The 12,773-nt window shown below is 40.0% G+C and overlaps 1 protein-coding gene across 1 annotated transcript in view; it reads left to right on the top strand.

Moving 5' to 3' along the window:
- Positions 1 to 442: 442 nt before the first annotated feature.
- Positions 443 to 12,773, top strand: part of GREB1L (GREB1 like retinoic acid receptor coactivator) — a 64,211-nt gene continuing 51,880 nt past the window's right edge. Inside the window, exons 1-4 of the mRNA XM_035902993.1 lie at positions 443 to 599; positions 832 to 1,029; positions 9,605 to 9,781; positions 12,123 to 12,299. Of these exons, the coding sequence (XP_035758886.1) occupies positions 443 to 599; positions 832 to 1,029; positions 9,605 to 9,781; positions 12,123 to 12,299 (709 nt within the window). The remainder of the gene's footprint in view (positions 600 to 831; positions 1,030 to 9,604; positions 9,782 to 12,122; positions 12,300 to 12,773) is intronic.

The raw sequence follows: 12,773 nt of genomic DNA on the forward strand, positions 1-12,773 counted from the left end.
GTAAAATTATGTTAACACAGTTGGACAACTTGTGATGAAGCCAAACTCGATGTTTTTAATTTTCTGTGTTATATACCCTTCTGTAGTCTACTCTGAAATCCTAAAAAATACAGTAATAATGGTTTTGTCTACCCTTCGTTAAATGCCATACTAGGTAGGTTCCTGAGGCTGTTGAGAGGCCATGTATGCAGAAGACACAAAGCAGTGTGCTAGAAATGTGCTAAAAGCTGTTATTGAAACAAGAGGACACAGTCTACCAGGTTGAGAGAGAAATGTGAACATGTAGTACTAGTTAGAGGTGTTATTTTCATAGCATACTTTCTTACTAACTTTATATCACTGTCATGGTGGACGTTAATAAGACCTCACTCTTCATTTGCAAATGGTCTGCATATGCATTTTCCCACCCCCTTATGAGATGTTTTCTTTGTGTTTTTAGATCATGGGGAATTCATATGCAGGGCAACTAAAATCTGCCCGTTTTGAAGAAGCTCTTCATAACTCTATAGAAGCTTCTCTGAGATGTAGCAGTGTTGTCCCACGGCCAATCTTCTCACAGTTGTACCTGGATCCTGACCAGCCTCCTTTCTTGCCGGAAGGTAACCATGAAAGTATGGCACATTTCAATTGTTGTTTTTCTGTGTGAGAAAAGGGTGGGATATATTTCATTAAAAAAAAAACAAACCAAAAAGCCACACAGCAGTTCATTGTGTGACACAAAATCTGAATCTTGGGCCTCATTAAGGAGAAAGAATGGCATGCTGGTTATTTTAAAAGGAGCTAAGTGCAAGTACTGATGAAAAGCTTATTTTATTTTTTATTCTTGCTCAGATGTGAAGCCAAAGGTAGAAGAGTTGGATAAAGAGTTAGTACATCGCTATTCACAAAATGGAAACCTGGACTTCTCTACCAGCCAAACTGTTAATGAAATGGAAGATGAAGAGGAGGATGAAGACATGTCAGATTCAAGTAGTCCACCAATCCCATATTCACAAAAACCTGCCCCGGAAGGATCTTGCACTACTGATGGTTTGTGCCCATTCTTTTACATGTGTGATCTTTACAACCAATTCTCAATGTAATGCATAGTCTCCACAGTTAGAAACTCTTGAGCTAGGAAGTCTGGAAATACAGTTCATAATCAAAGCCTTAAATCTGAGAAAATACAGAATAAGAGGGCTTGTTTCAGGATATAAAATGTAATGTATTATTTGAAAGCAGGGTCTAAGACTTGCTGTGGCAATTTATTAATTTCTGAAAACCCCTTGTTTTCTTTGGTCATTGTTATTTTACTGTCCTCAAAGAAGTTGCATACGTCAGCATCAGTATGGCTGGATCTATCCCTAAATTATTCTCAGAAACACTGGCAAAGCTGGGTTCAGTTCCTTCCATGGGCAGAAGGAAGAGTTTGGAGAGAGAAAATGGAGAAGAACTCAGTGTTCCCTCTGCTGCCAAGGGGATAAGAGGTAGTGGAATGGTAGTGGAAGCTTGTCTGTTTTGTCTTTGCCATCTGCCTGCTGGACATTGCTAGTTTACCCTGAGCTGTCCTGATTGTTGTTCTTGATAAGCAAAGTTGTTGACAGTACTATTGTTGTTTGTTTTTAAATGTGTTAGAGAAAGGGTCAGATCATTATGAATATACCTATTGGACTAAGTACACTTCTAATTAGTTCATCTTATCTCAAAATTGTGCTATTCTGAAGATTTAACTTCCTTAAAGAAGGAAGATCTATTTGTATTTATTAATATGCTTCTCTTAAAAACAACTCCCACCCCTCTCAAACCCTTGGAAACAAACAACCCTTCCCACCAGGTCAAAAACCTGTTCTTCACATTTTATACAATATCTTCCTGAATTATGGGCTTCCTTGTGCAGAGGTCATAAAAAGTTGTAATTCGTAGAATGGTTTTGTACCTTATTATAGCGTATGGTTATATGCAGTGACAGAAGTACTGACTAGTGAAGTAAGCAGTAGTGACTGGTAAACCTTCAACATTTTGAGGGGGTAATTGGTAGCAAATGTTGATGGGTTTGCATTTACTCCTCTGAATGCAGCTTATATAAGCATGTCTACACTCCATAATAATGTACTTCCAGTTCCCTGTCATACAAAGAATAGAAATGCTGGCTGCTATGGGAAGCTGGAGAATATTCTTGGGAGAATTTGTTATTCACACAGAATTGTGTTTGCTATCTTTTGGAGGCCTGTAAATTGGTAGGAGCAGAGAAGGAGAAAGTATAAAACTCTGTATTCCTAGGGAGGTATTCCCAACTAAGGACAAACATCAGTAAAGGCTGCAAAATCTCCTGTGGAGAGCAGGAACAGTTCTGATCACTTGTGTTAAAGAAATGTAAAATAAACTGGTCAGGATGCAGAGGAGAACCAACAGGGTGGTGAGAGGGAGGTGTTCTATCTAAGGAGGCTTTTTGCCTACCAGACAAAAGCTGAGGTGGCGTATGCTTACGCCTTCTATATGTATCAAGGATGAAGCACTAAGGAGGGAGAAGAGCCAGTCATGCCAGCAGAGCCCTGCGGAAGTGTAATGGGTGCATAAAATGGTTGTGAATGCATTTGGGTTAAAGGTTTAGGATTTTTAACTATTGGTGACATGGTTCTGGACCAGCCGGCCAGTAGCAGGGGTAGGGCTCAAAATCTCCTCTGGCTCCAAGGCCACAATTCATTTGATTGTGAAAGAGCTTTTTATATGGCATCAAAAGATCTTTGTTAGTCAGACCCACACGTTCTGGTGATCCCTGGTTGCGCTTCCACTCCCAGGCAGAAGTGTTAGTTGTGAGTTTCCAGTTAAATGTCTATGTCTTTACTTGAGAAGTGGCCTTTCATCCATGTGCAAACTGTTCTGTGTTTGCCAGTGCCCTTGCTGCCTCTGCTCAGGATTGCTTTGTAAGACTGGCATGTTGCATGTCACAAGGTTATGCCTCGTTATGCTATAGTTACGTAATATATGTGATTATATACTCATGTGTACATGTAATATTATGCTTTTCAGTATGTCCTGGAAAAAGACCTTCCAGGGGCAGTTCTGTGTTTTGATTTTTATCTAGAAGCCTTTTATGATCAGAGCACCCTAGAAGAATGTTTCCTATGTTAAATCTGCAGAATTTTAGGATTGTTAATTACTCTTCGTCAAGTTTCCCATTTGGAATTTTCAAAATCTGTCTCGCTCTTCAATGTTGTTCTCAAGGACCTAATTTCAGAGAGCAGTGGTTTTGTAGCTGGAAAAGGAAAGGAAAATACACTTTTTAAAATGCTGGTAATGATCTGTTAGGACAGTTTTACATAAGTGTTTAAAACACCCAGGTTCCCAAACATTGACGCTACAGGCTGTATCTCAGCAAGATGCTAATCTGATAACTCACCTTCCATCTCATGAATATGCCCTTCCAGAAATGTAAGACAGGATCGCTGCCATTATTTACATCCCTTATCTTAGTTATTTAATTACAAAGATAAATAACATTAGGAAAATGTTAAATAATACTGATAGACTAATTGAAGTCACTGTAAGTGTTTGGATGCTTTAAACTAAGCATGTATTTAATTGCTTATCCAAGAGCAAAATTTTGGTACTAGAACCTGCAGTTCATAGCTTCACTTGCTGTAAAACCCATCTCCCACCTTTTAGCATAGATGGGGTGAAACCTTTTTCCCTTTTAAGGTAGTTGTGCTGTTTGCTTTTCCTGAATTCAGGATTTATGCCATAACAATCATATTCTTTTCTGTGGTGACTTGTTCTTCTATTCAGATAGCTGAGTTGTCAGTCACATGGACTCAGAAAGTTTATCTTAATGCCTTTATTCATCAGTTAAAAAAATAAGTGCCTCACAAGTGAGTTTCCTGGATGTTCCTTCTTAGCTGGCCATAGGGGGTTGGACTAGATGACTTCTAGGGGTCCCTTCCAACCCAAAACATTCTATGATTCTACAATAATATTAGATCCCGTAACTCTCCTGTTAGCCCACTGGAAAGAGCAAATGAATTTGCCATTGATCCTTACTACTAGTCATAAAAGTAAAGATTTTGTAGTCAAGAACAATAATGGTATTTGGGGGATTCACTTGTTTTCAGGGGCTTTTCTTATTGCCCAGCATGAACTTTTGTAACTAACTTACCCGTTCCGTGAAAATAAGGTCTTTATTTTCATACAGGTACCTCAAATATGCAACAAAATAATACAAGAAACTGTTCTGAACCACTTGTTTGCTGTAGCTTTAAAAGAGGCTATTTCTAATTTGTGGAATCGCATTTTATGCAAGCTGTGGGAAACACAATAGTAGCACCTTTCTTTTGTTAGTAAATCCTCAATTTACCTGATGCTTAAAGAAGGGCCAAGGTAGTTTCAGAAGCAATTAGGTAAGCAGGTACTTAACACCTGATCACTTACTGTGAAGTTACAATAGCAAGTGACAGTGACCGGTAATTCATATGTAATTCTTGGAAGCTAATTCCTTATGCAAATACCCCATTTACTGCAGTACAACAAGGGGCTGGTACCCCACATTGAACCTACTTATTGTTACTGGTGGGGAAAGGGAAAATATTTGCAAATTTCATTTTTAAGATTCCAGCCCTTCTACCTGTTGACAGTTGTGGGCATACATTTTCATTTTCAGGAACGACTGGATTGATTTAAATGAAATTATGTTGGAGAATGTAAATGTGCTTCTCAGAAGGAAAAACTAATGAATTTTCTTTCAAAGAAATGCAGATATTGTCTGTAAAAGCTCCTCATTCTTTTTTGTGACTGCGGTTGGTATTTGCAAATCTCTAATCAGAATATAAATGCCTGTTCTTTACTTAAAACAAAGCTGAGATCCTGTGGGATGATTTTTTTTAATGGAACAGTTCAGCTCTGTGCTTTCACCTTTTATAATTACAGTGATAAAACGATTTCATAAATGGAAGCTGCTTTGTTTTAGTGGCTCATGGGTTTTCTCCTCTTCATACTTGGATCTCCATAAAAGGCACATAGGCAAATGTGACACAGAAGTGCCATTCTTTTTTCTTAAGAGTTGTATGCGCTAGCGTTGCTTGACATCGAAATTTAGGTGCAAACTCAATTATAAATTAATAGCTATGAAACATAAAAGCATTTTGCGTGTTCTAAATCTTAAACATGGGCAGCACAAGTTCTGCTTGTACAGAGACATCGTGCCTTGTCTTTCCTAATGTGCAAATGGTTCTCTCTCACAGGTAATTGAATATCAATGCAAAATCATGCAAAACAATAAAAAAAGGTTTGGGGTCTCTGTTGTTGCTTGCTATTTAGAAAAATACAATTTTATATGCATAAATATAGCAGAGAAGGGGGTTAATCCCTCCTTCCTCTCCCCACAGTCAGTTACTTGCTTCCAATTTAAAGTTTCTCACATGTGGTTTTCTCATTCAGTTTAAAAAAGCAGCAGGAACTTAAAACTCGAAGAGCGATTTAGAGCCCCAAAAGCCAAGGGAAAGAAGAATATTGAAGGGCTCTTGAACATACCATCTGCTTGTCTTTGAAAGAAAATTCAAGACTTTTACTGCACAGAAGCAGGTTTGCATTCTCTCAATATCTGCTGGTGGAAGTGAGCCCCAGCTGTACCTGGCCAAGCTCCGCAGCCCTCCCTGGCTCCCTTGTTGCAGCTGTTGAACAAGAGAAGACCCCCAGAGGTTTTGAGGGTCTGTCTGTGCCGCTCCCTCTTGCTGCGCACCCATCGGGATCCCTTTCCCCTCTGCAGAAGGGGAGCCAGAGGAAACCTTTTAGTGTCAGCCCTGTTACTTGTCTTGCTCCCTCAGAAAATGAGGTTTCGTGAGGTCTGCTGCCCATCTATTGGGAAGCTGGTAGCTGCTTTCTGCCACTTCTGGCAGAGAGGTAGAGATCCTAAAGGTACTGAATTTCAGCAAGATTTGTGGAAGTTCAGGAGCTGGTTGGATAACATCAGTGTCCCCAAACTAAGGTCCCCCGGGGCCAAAAAGTAATTATAGCGCTCCTCTTACATAGCCTGAACATTACAGAGGCATGTGCTGGCCAGCCCGTCTACACATACATACCTCTGATCCAGAGATGTCGCCAACCAAAGCGGGGGAGGATGCCGGAGGAGATGGTGCAAGGAGGAAGAACAGGAACATGTGTCTGAGAGCACTGTGGGTGGAGTAAGAGATGATATGGGGGGTGAATCTTAGGTATTGTTTGCAGATTAGGCAGGGTGCAGCATTTCTACAGTACCTAGATATCCTACATACCCTACATATCCTAGATGGTGGGAAATATTAAATATATTCAGATCAACAGTCTCTCAGGTTGTAGCTGTGACAGCACACGGAGATATGTGTTTGTTTCAATGGGCACTGCTAAGATGTTACCTATTAATGCTTATAAACTTGTTAAGATGTTGTGGTGGGTTTCCTTAGGGTTTTCCTGCACCTTCTCTCCTGGGGACTCATGCAGAACGGTGATATGCAGCTGCTCAAAGTGTAGCTGAAGTTGTTTTGCTCCTAACCTGGATGACAGCAGAGTCTTTGCTTCTATCTCAGATGTTGTGGAGTACTAGAGCATTGCTTCATATCACTGGGACAGCAAAATCCTCAAGCATCCAAAGCAGCAATACGTTTCCCATGTAATCTTCAGCCCTCTCAATGTCATGTGCTCCTTTTGCAAGCAACTCTATATTGAAACAGAACTGTCAACAACATTGACAACCAAAATCCTGGTTTCTTTGGTGTCCGAGTATTGCTGTTACTAACAATTGATTCAAAAGCCTCTTTTTAGTCACTGTTTGTGCTTCTGGGCATTTCCTGAGATTTTTTGGGTAGAGACAAGGCTAAAGACTAATTGTGTAAAAGCACAGGTTTAAATCTGTCTTGAAATCTTACCACACTTGCTGTTTCATAATCCTTATCTACAGATTTCCTGTTTGCCCACATTGTCAGCAGTGGGTAATTTTTCTGTTTTAAATCTAGATGTAGACTGGTATTTTCTAAGCATGTCAGCTACTCAGATTTCACTGAATGCCTAAATATTTAAGGCCAGTTTTGAAAATTCCGCATGTAGTACCCAAATGGCATAAACGTTTGAATAAGGAAGTTCTGCTTTGAATGTAAGGGATTTTTGTTCCTATGTTCATCTTCAACTCTTTCTTTCTAAATTACATTGAAAAGTCTAGATAATATTTAGTCTGGTACCTAGCCTTCCATTTGATTAGGATCAACATGTTTCTAAGGGATACACCTTAAAAAGAGTTTAACATACAAAAATCAAATTGCATCTAAGCAGAAAAGAATAAATTTTGCTTTAAATATGCTATTTTAATGCTTTTCCCCTAAAATATAGGTTCCTTCTTATTGGTAAGTTATCACTAAAATCCACTGATTTGTAAATAAAAACTTTAGGCACTTCCTTTTAATTCATTGACTGGAAGAAGGCGTGTGTGAGGGGTGAATCCAAGCTAGCTTTCAGCTTGAGTGAGCTGCTGTTGGAACTGAGCTGACTGAACAACTGCAGAAACAATTCAGCCAAGGACTGGTTCAGCGGACCGTGGGTGTAGGCACAAGACTGAGCCTGTGTGGGACCCTGTTTTCAGCCAGCTGCTGCGTGCCAGGAAGTTCACCCTAGCTGATTCTGTGCGTTCCACCTTGCGCATGCTCTTTGCCTGGTACGGTTCTGAGATGAAAACAAAAAACAACATGAGCTTTCGCTGTCTTTGCTGGTTTTAAACTATGGGTTTTATCACAGTTGGTAAGCGTGCAGACACAGACATGAATGATGGCTCAGGTGGCTGTTGGTTAAGCTGTGGTCACATTCTGTTTCCAGATGATTAGTTAGTGTCTTTCTCCAGTGGTTTCACTTTTCTTTACAATTTCTGTAACAACTGTGGACTACTTGAATACTATCTCAAGTGTAAGTAATGTACATTAATATCTGAACTCTTACTAGATACTACAATAATTTGAAATTATAGTTTGATATGTTTGTTTTTAACAATAATATTAAAACAGGACACGTTACGATTTTTGTTTTCTTTCTTTTGAAATACCGATTCATGCAGATGCACGCACGTGTTGTCTGTGTCGCCATGTTTCCATGGCTGCAGTGGAAGAGAGATGGTCAGTGGATAAACCTGTGATGTCTTTGGACATCCTGAAATAGGGGCGGGTTCCACCAGCTGCTGCTGGGAGAGGTGCGTGGCCAGACTGTAGCACTGATCTTGCAGCTGGAGAAGTGAGAACTGGAGGGGAACACAATGTAATAGTCTGGTTCTTCATAAAACTTGGTAGTGCTTTCACTGACTTCTGCCTAAGGGAGATCAGAAAGCCCGCTGTGATCGTATCCTTTCCTGTGGAGGAAGCCACATGACTGTTGCTTTCTCTCAGACCTGTTATTTCCTTTCTTGAAAGTAAAAGTTACTCGAGAAAAATAATACAATGGAGCTGTACTAAAAAGTGATGAGTGATTGTGACCCCTGTAAGTCCAGTGTTGAAGCTAATGGAAGAGTCATTGAATGTTGTTAATTTACTTAGTCAAAAGAGTTTACCTTCGAAGTTGGTTTTGGTATTAGCAAAAGATTGGACGAGGTGAACCTCCAGAGCTCCCATAATTGCTCTGTGATTTGAAGTGCCCTAAGCTGGCCTGTCCAACCTTTTGAAAATCCCCACAGTGCTTGGCTGCTTGGTGGGTGGCTGCCAAGCTCACCCCAAGTCCTGAGCTCGCAAGGGCCCCGTTGCGGTGCTTGGCCACAGCTCTGGGCTGCCCTTTCATGCTGCTTTGTGGATCCCAGCCTGCCACCTGCTCACTGCAGGATGTGGAACAGCAGGGGCTCGCTCCGGTCCCCAATTTGGCCCGCTTCTGCCACTGGCTTTAGCCCTACATTGACCAGTAGCACAAGAACCAAAGTTACATTCTTATTTTGTGCGCATATGTGTATTTGGGTGGGAAAAAAAACTAATTGGAGACTTGAAGTCATGCAGTCCGCTGAGACTTCAAGAGACTCAATTGGAGACTTACAGAAAACATGCTTTACATCTCTAAAACCAGTGAATTAATCTTTTGCTTGCTGGAATTCCTAAAATGTATAGACAAGTTAAACATTAGGTTTTATTTTTACTTTAGTAGTTAGTACTAAACTTCAGTCATCAATTTTTATCATTCCTTTGCGTTACTACGTGACGTTTATGTACCAATGCCAGCCTGTTAAAGCAATAAAGACAAAACTGGTTGCTTGAAAATTTGGCAAAAAAAAAATGCTTTGGGATGTTTTAAGAGCTGTTTTCTGTTACAAGATGACAAACTTTCCTTCCTATTTTGAATGTTTTTGAAAAATTGAGTTTCTGAGCCATTTGATGTCTTGTCTTTAGAGACTCTACTTCTCTGCCTGAATGTGTTCAGGATCTCTTTAAAATAATGTTTATCTGTTGTCTCTGAAACCCTGAGCTAGTGGATCTGATGAGATGCTATCTCCGTTTCCTCTGTTTCCCTTGAAAAGTATATATTAAAACCCTCAGTTACAGCATCGAGTTGCGAAGCCCCATTTGCTTTTGGAACTGATAAAAAGAAGAAAATTAAACTAAATCTTTTGAAGATTTATCATTTGTTTTGGTTTGTTTTGTAGGTTTTTGTCAAGCAGGCAAGGATTTACGGTTAGTATCTCTGTGCATGGAGCAAATTGATATCCCAGCAGGCTTCCTGTTAGTAGGAGCCAAATCTCCCAACCTTCCTGAGCACATTCTAGTCTGCGCTGTTGACAAGCGGTTTTTGCCAGATGATCATGGAAAAAATGCACTTTTAGGTAAGAGATTTTTTTTTTTATTTGTGCCATAATAATTCAGAGAAAAAGGTTAGTTCAAAGTCATCTAAAGTCATTTCAGCTAATGACCTTCTTTTAGAAATATGTTGAGGACAGGCTTGTTTTTATTAAATTAAATCCGTAGCTGAACCCACCTTAAAAGCCCATTTAAAAAAAAGTCCCTGATTCCACAATTAACCACAATTGAAGCTCTGTGATTTCTGTGTGGGCACAAGTCAATTGCAGCCCTGGTATTCTAAATGTGGACTGTCCACATACTCTTTATCTCTACTGATGCTTACAGCATTTTAATTTAAGAAAAAATATGCTCATGCAAGTGTAGGAGATGAGCTATCTATTTTTCTGTGGATTAAGGGGCAAATTCTGTCCTTGGCTCCACCAGGAACATTGTTCTCAATGGGAGCTCTGAGGCCACTTTGCCTCTCAAAATCTAATACATAGGGGAAAAAAAACCCAAAACTATTTACGTTGTAATTGGTTACATTTATGAGCTTTAAAATTTTAATATGAGAATGCTTCTTGGTGACTGAAGACAGGCATATGTGCACCTAGATTCCTGCCTGGCTCACAACTGGTACATATTTTAACAGGCTAGTAAAAGTGATTTAATGTATTTTGGCTCCTTTAGCCTGTTTTGAATTTACTCTCTCATTTCTCCCTCCAGTTATTGTGCTGCCTAAAATATATTCAGAAAGACCTTTCAACAGGGAAGAAATTACAATAAAGCATAAATACCCTGATTTAACCACACTGTTTAAATTCTGGTCTGGACAAGCAGTATTTTGCATGACTGTTGAAAATTCCTCCTTTTTGTACTTATGAGCTGTAATATTATTTCTCCCTTAAACCCATTTAGTATGCTACTACACACTGTAAACCTTTGGACCTGAGGCAGAAATCCTACTGCCCTGGGTTAGATGGGAGCTGTGGTGTGATGTGCCCTGGCTGGGTGCAGTTGGGGACGTGGGATCATGGGGTACTCTGGTGTATACTGCCATCCTCAGAGGACCTGCTCCCCTGCTGAGCAGGGGAAGTGTCAAAAGTTGATCAATAAGAACTATCTGATCAACAGACAGATGGTGTTTAGTCTGATTAAATGTGGTACTACTTGTCTTCCTCCCCCCACCCCCCAGCTTTGTATCCATCTATCATCTCTGCTATCATTTGATAATGAGCCTTGTGGCTCACAGCTCTGCTCTGGCATTGCTGATGGTACATATTTGCATGCCTCTAGGCCTGCATAACTGGTACCTACGAGCAAAGAATTGGCTCAGTAGCTCTGTGAGAGCCTGATGACTGTTTCTGACAACTATGGGGATGCACCAGTAGTTCCTGTGGGTTGCAAGGGAGAAGGGAGGGACTGATTCAGTCCCAGGAGAAACAGGATGAAGAAATCTACTTCTTGGCATCCTCAGCAACATGATGGCAAAAGATGATAATGAGGCACAGTAAGGCTAGAGACAATGGCCTAATTAATAAGAGTTTTAGGGAAAATGCATTTTTTTGAAAAGGCTGAATATCTTTTTCATAAAACTACGAATTTGGCTGACAAGTGAGTGTAGGAACCAGTATTCTCGGAACCAGTATTCTCCGAGGTACTAGTCACTGTGGAACATAATTATATTAGTGAGGATGAGAAACTGGTTCTGCTACAGATTTTGAACTGATTAGTAAATGGAAAGAAACAAAAATAACGCTTTTCTATTAGGTACTCATCAGCCCAGTACTATTATAAATCATTATCGATGTTCCAGAAAGAATACAAAATATTTTTTCATTAAGGGTTGAAAGTGACGAATAGAGTGACAAATAAGCCTGAGGAGTTTAATTGTTCAGCACTAGATAATAGAGGGCTTATTCAAACAAGGATTTCAAGGCAGGCCCATTTCAGAACATGCCCTGTGCTTTGTTCTAGATGTTAGACTGCTGACGTCTGTGTGCAACATTGCCATTAACATAGTTGTGAATGGCACTGGAAATAAGGGTGCACATAATCCTTGGTCTGGACCCTGCTCTCCAGGCCTCAACTCAAAATTTCACCCCCTTCTGTGAAACCATGTTGGAAACATTGCAGAAAAGCAGTCTTCTGCCATTATTCCTAAATATGTTACTTTCATGAAAGGTTGTAGGTTTTTAAAGAACATTCTGAAGCACTCCTAACTTTTGCCATGACAATCTTGACATTAAATGATTGCTTTTAAGACCTTAGCTGTAAGGTCCAGCGTGCTGGAACTGGATGTGCAGGTAGGTTAAAATGGCCTTATTCCTAGCAGATAGCGTGAAGTCATTTAATCTGTGTGTACCTTCTGCTTCATTCTTCCAGGATTTTCTGGGAATTGTATAGGCTGTGGAGAAAGAGGATTTCGATACTTCACAGAGTTTTCCAATCATATCAACCTGAAATTAACCACTCAGCCAAAGAAGCAGAAGCACTTAAAGTACTACCTAGTAAGAAGCTCCCAAGGTGTATTGTCAAAGGGACCCCTTATTTGCTGGAAAGGTAATTAAGATGCCCATATTCACTTAGGGGTTTTTTGTTTTATTAATGTGATGTTGAATGAAAAATTGAAAGTTGCTGTTGAAAATGCATGCATTCAAAAGTAGCAGTGGAAGATTATGATTTATTACTGCTTGAAGGAAAAATTCCCATGGATTTCAGTGAAGTCTGGATTTTGCCAAAGAAAGAGGCTTACTTAAGTCCTAATAGTAACTGTGCAGTCATAAATGGTCTTTCTCAATCTCCCTATGCTTTCAGTGGGAGCCCTAAATCTACCCTTCTTGGGATGTGCACCATCTTGGTAGAAGAAATAAGGTTGCTCAGTCTGCCGATTCTTTTCTGTGCCTGAAGCAAGATGACTCACAGCCAGGGCTCCAACATTGGCTTTCTGCCGATATTCATCTTAGCAGGTGCAATTCAATCTGTCTGATGCCTGAGGATATCTAGCACACCATAGGATTAAGAAAGCTCAGGTCA

This window comes from Egretta garzetta, unplaced genomic scaffold, assembly GCF_000687185.1.
Source record: "Egretta garzetta isolate BGI_Z169 unplaced genomic scaffold, ASM68718v1 scaffold229, whole genome shotgun sequence".
Classification (NCBI taxonomy): Eukaryota; Metazoa; Chordata; class Aves; order Pelecaniformes; family Ardeidae; genus Egretta; species Egretta garzetta.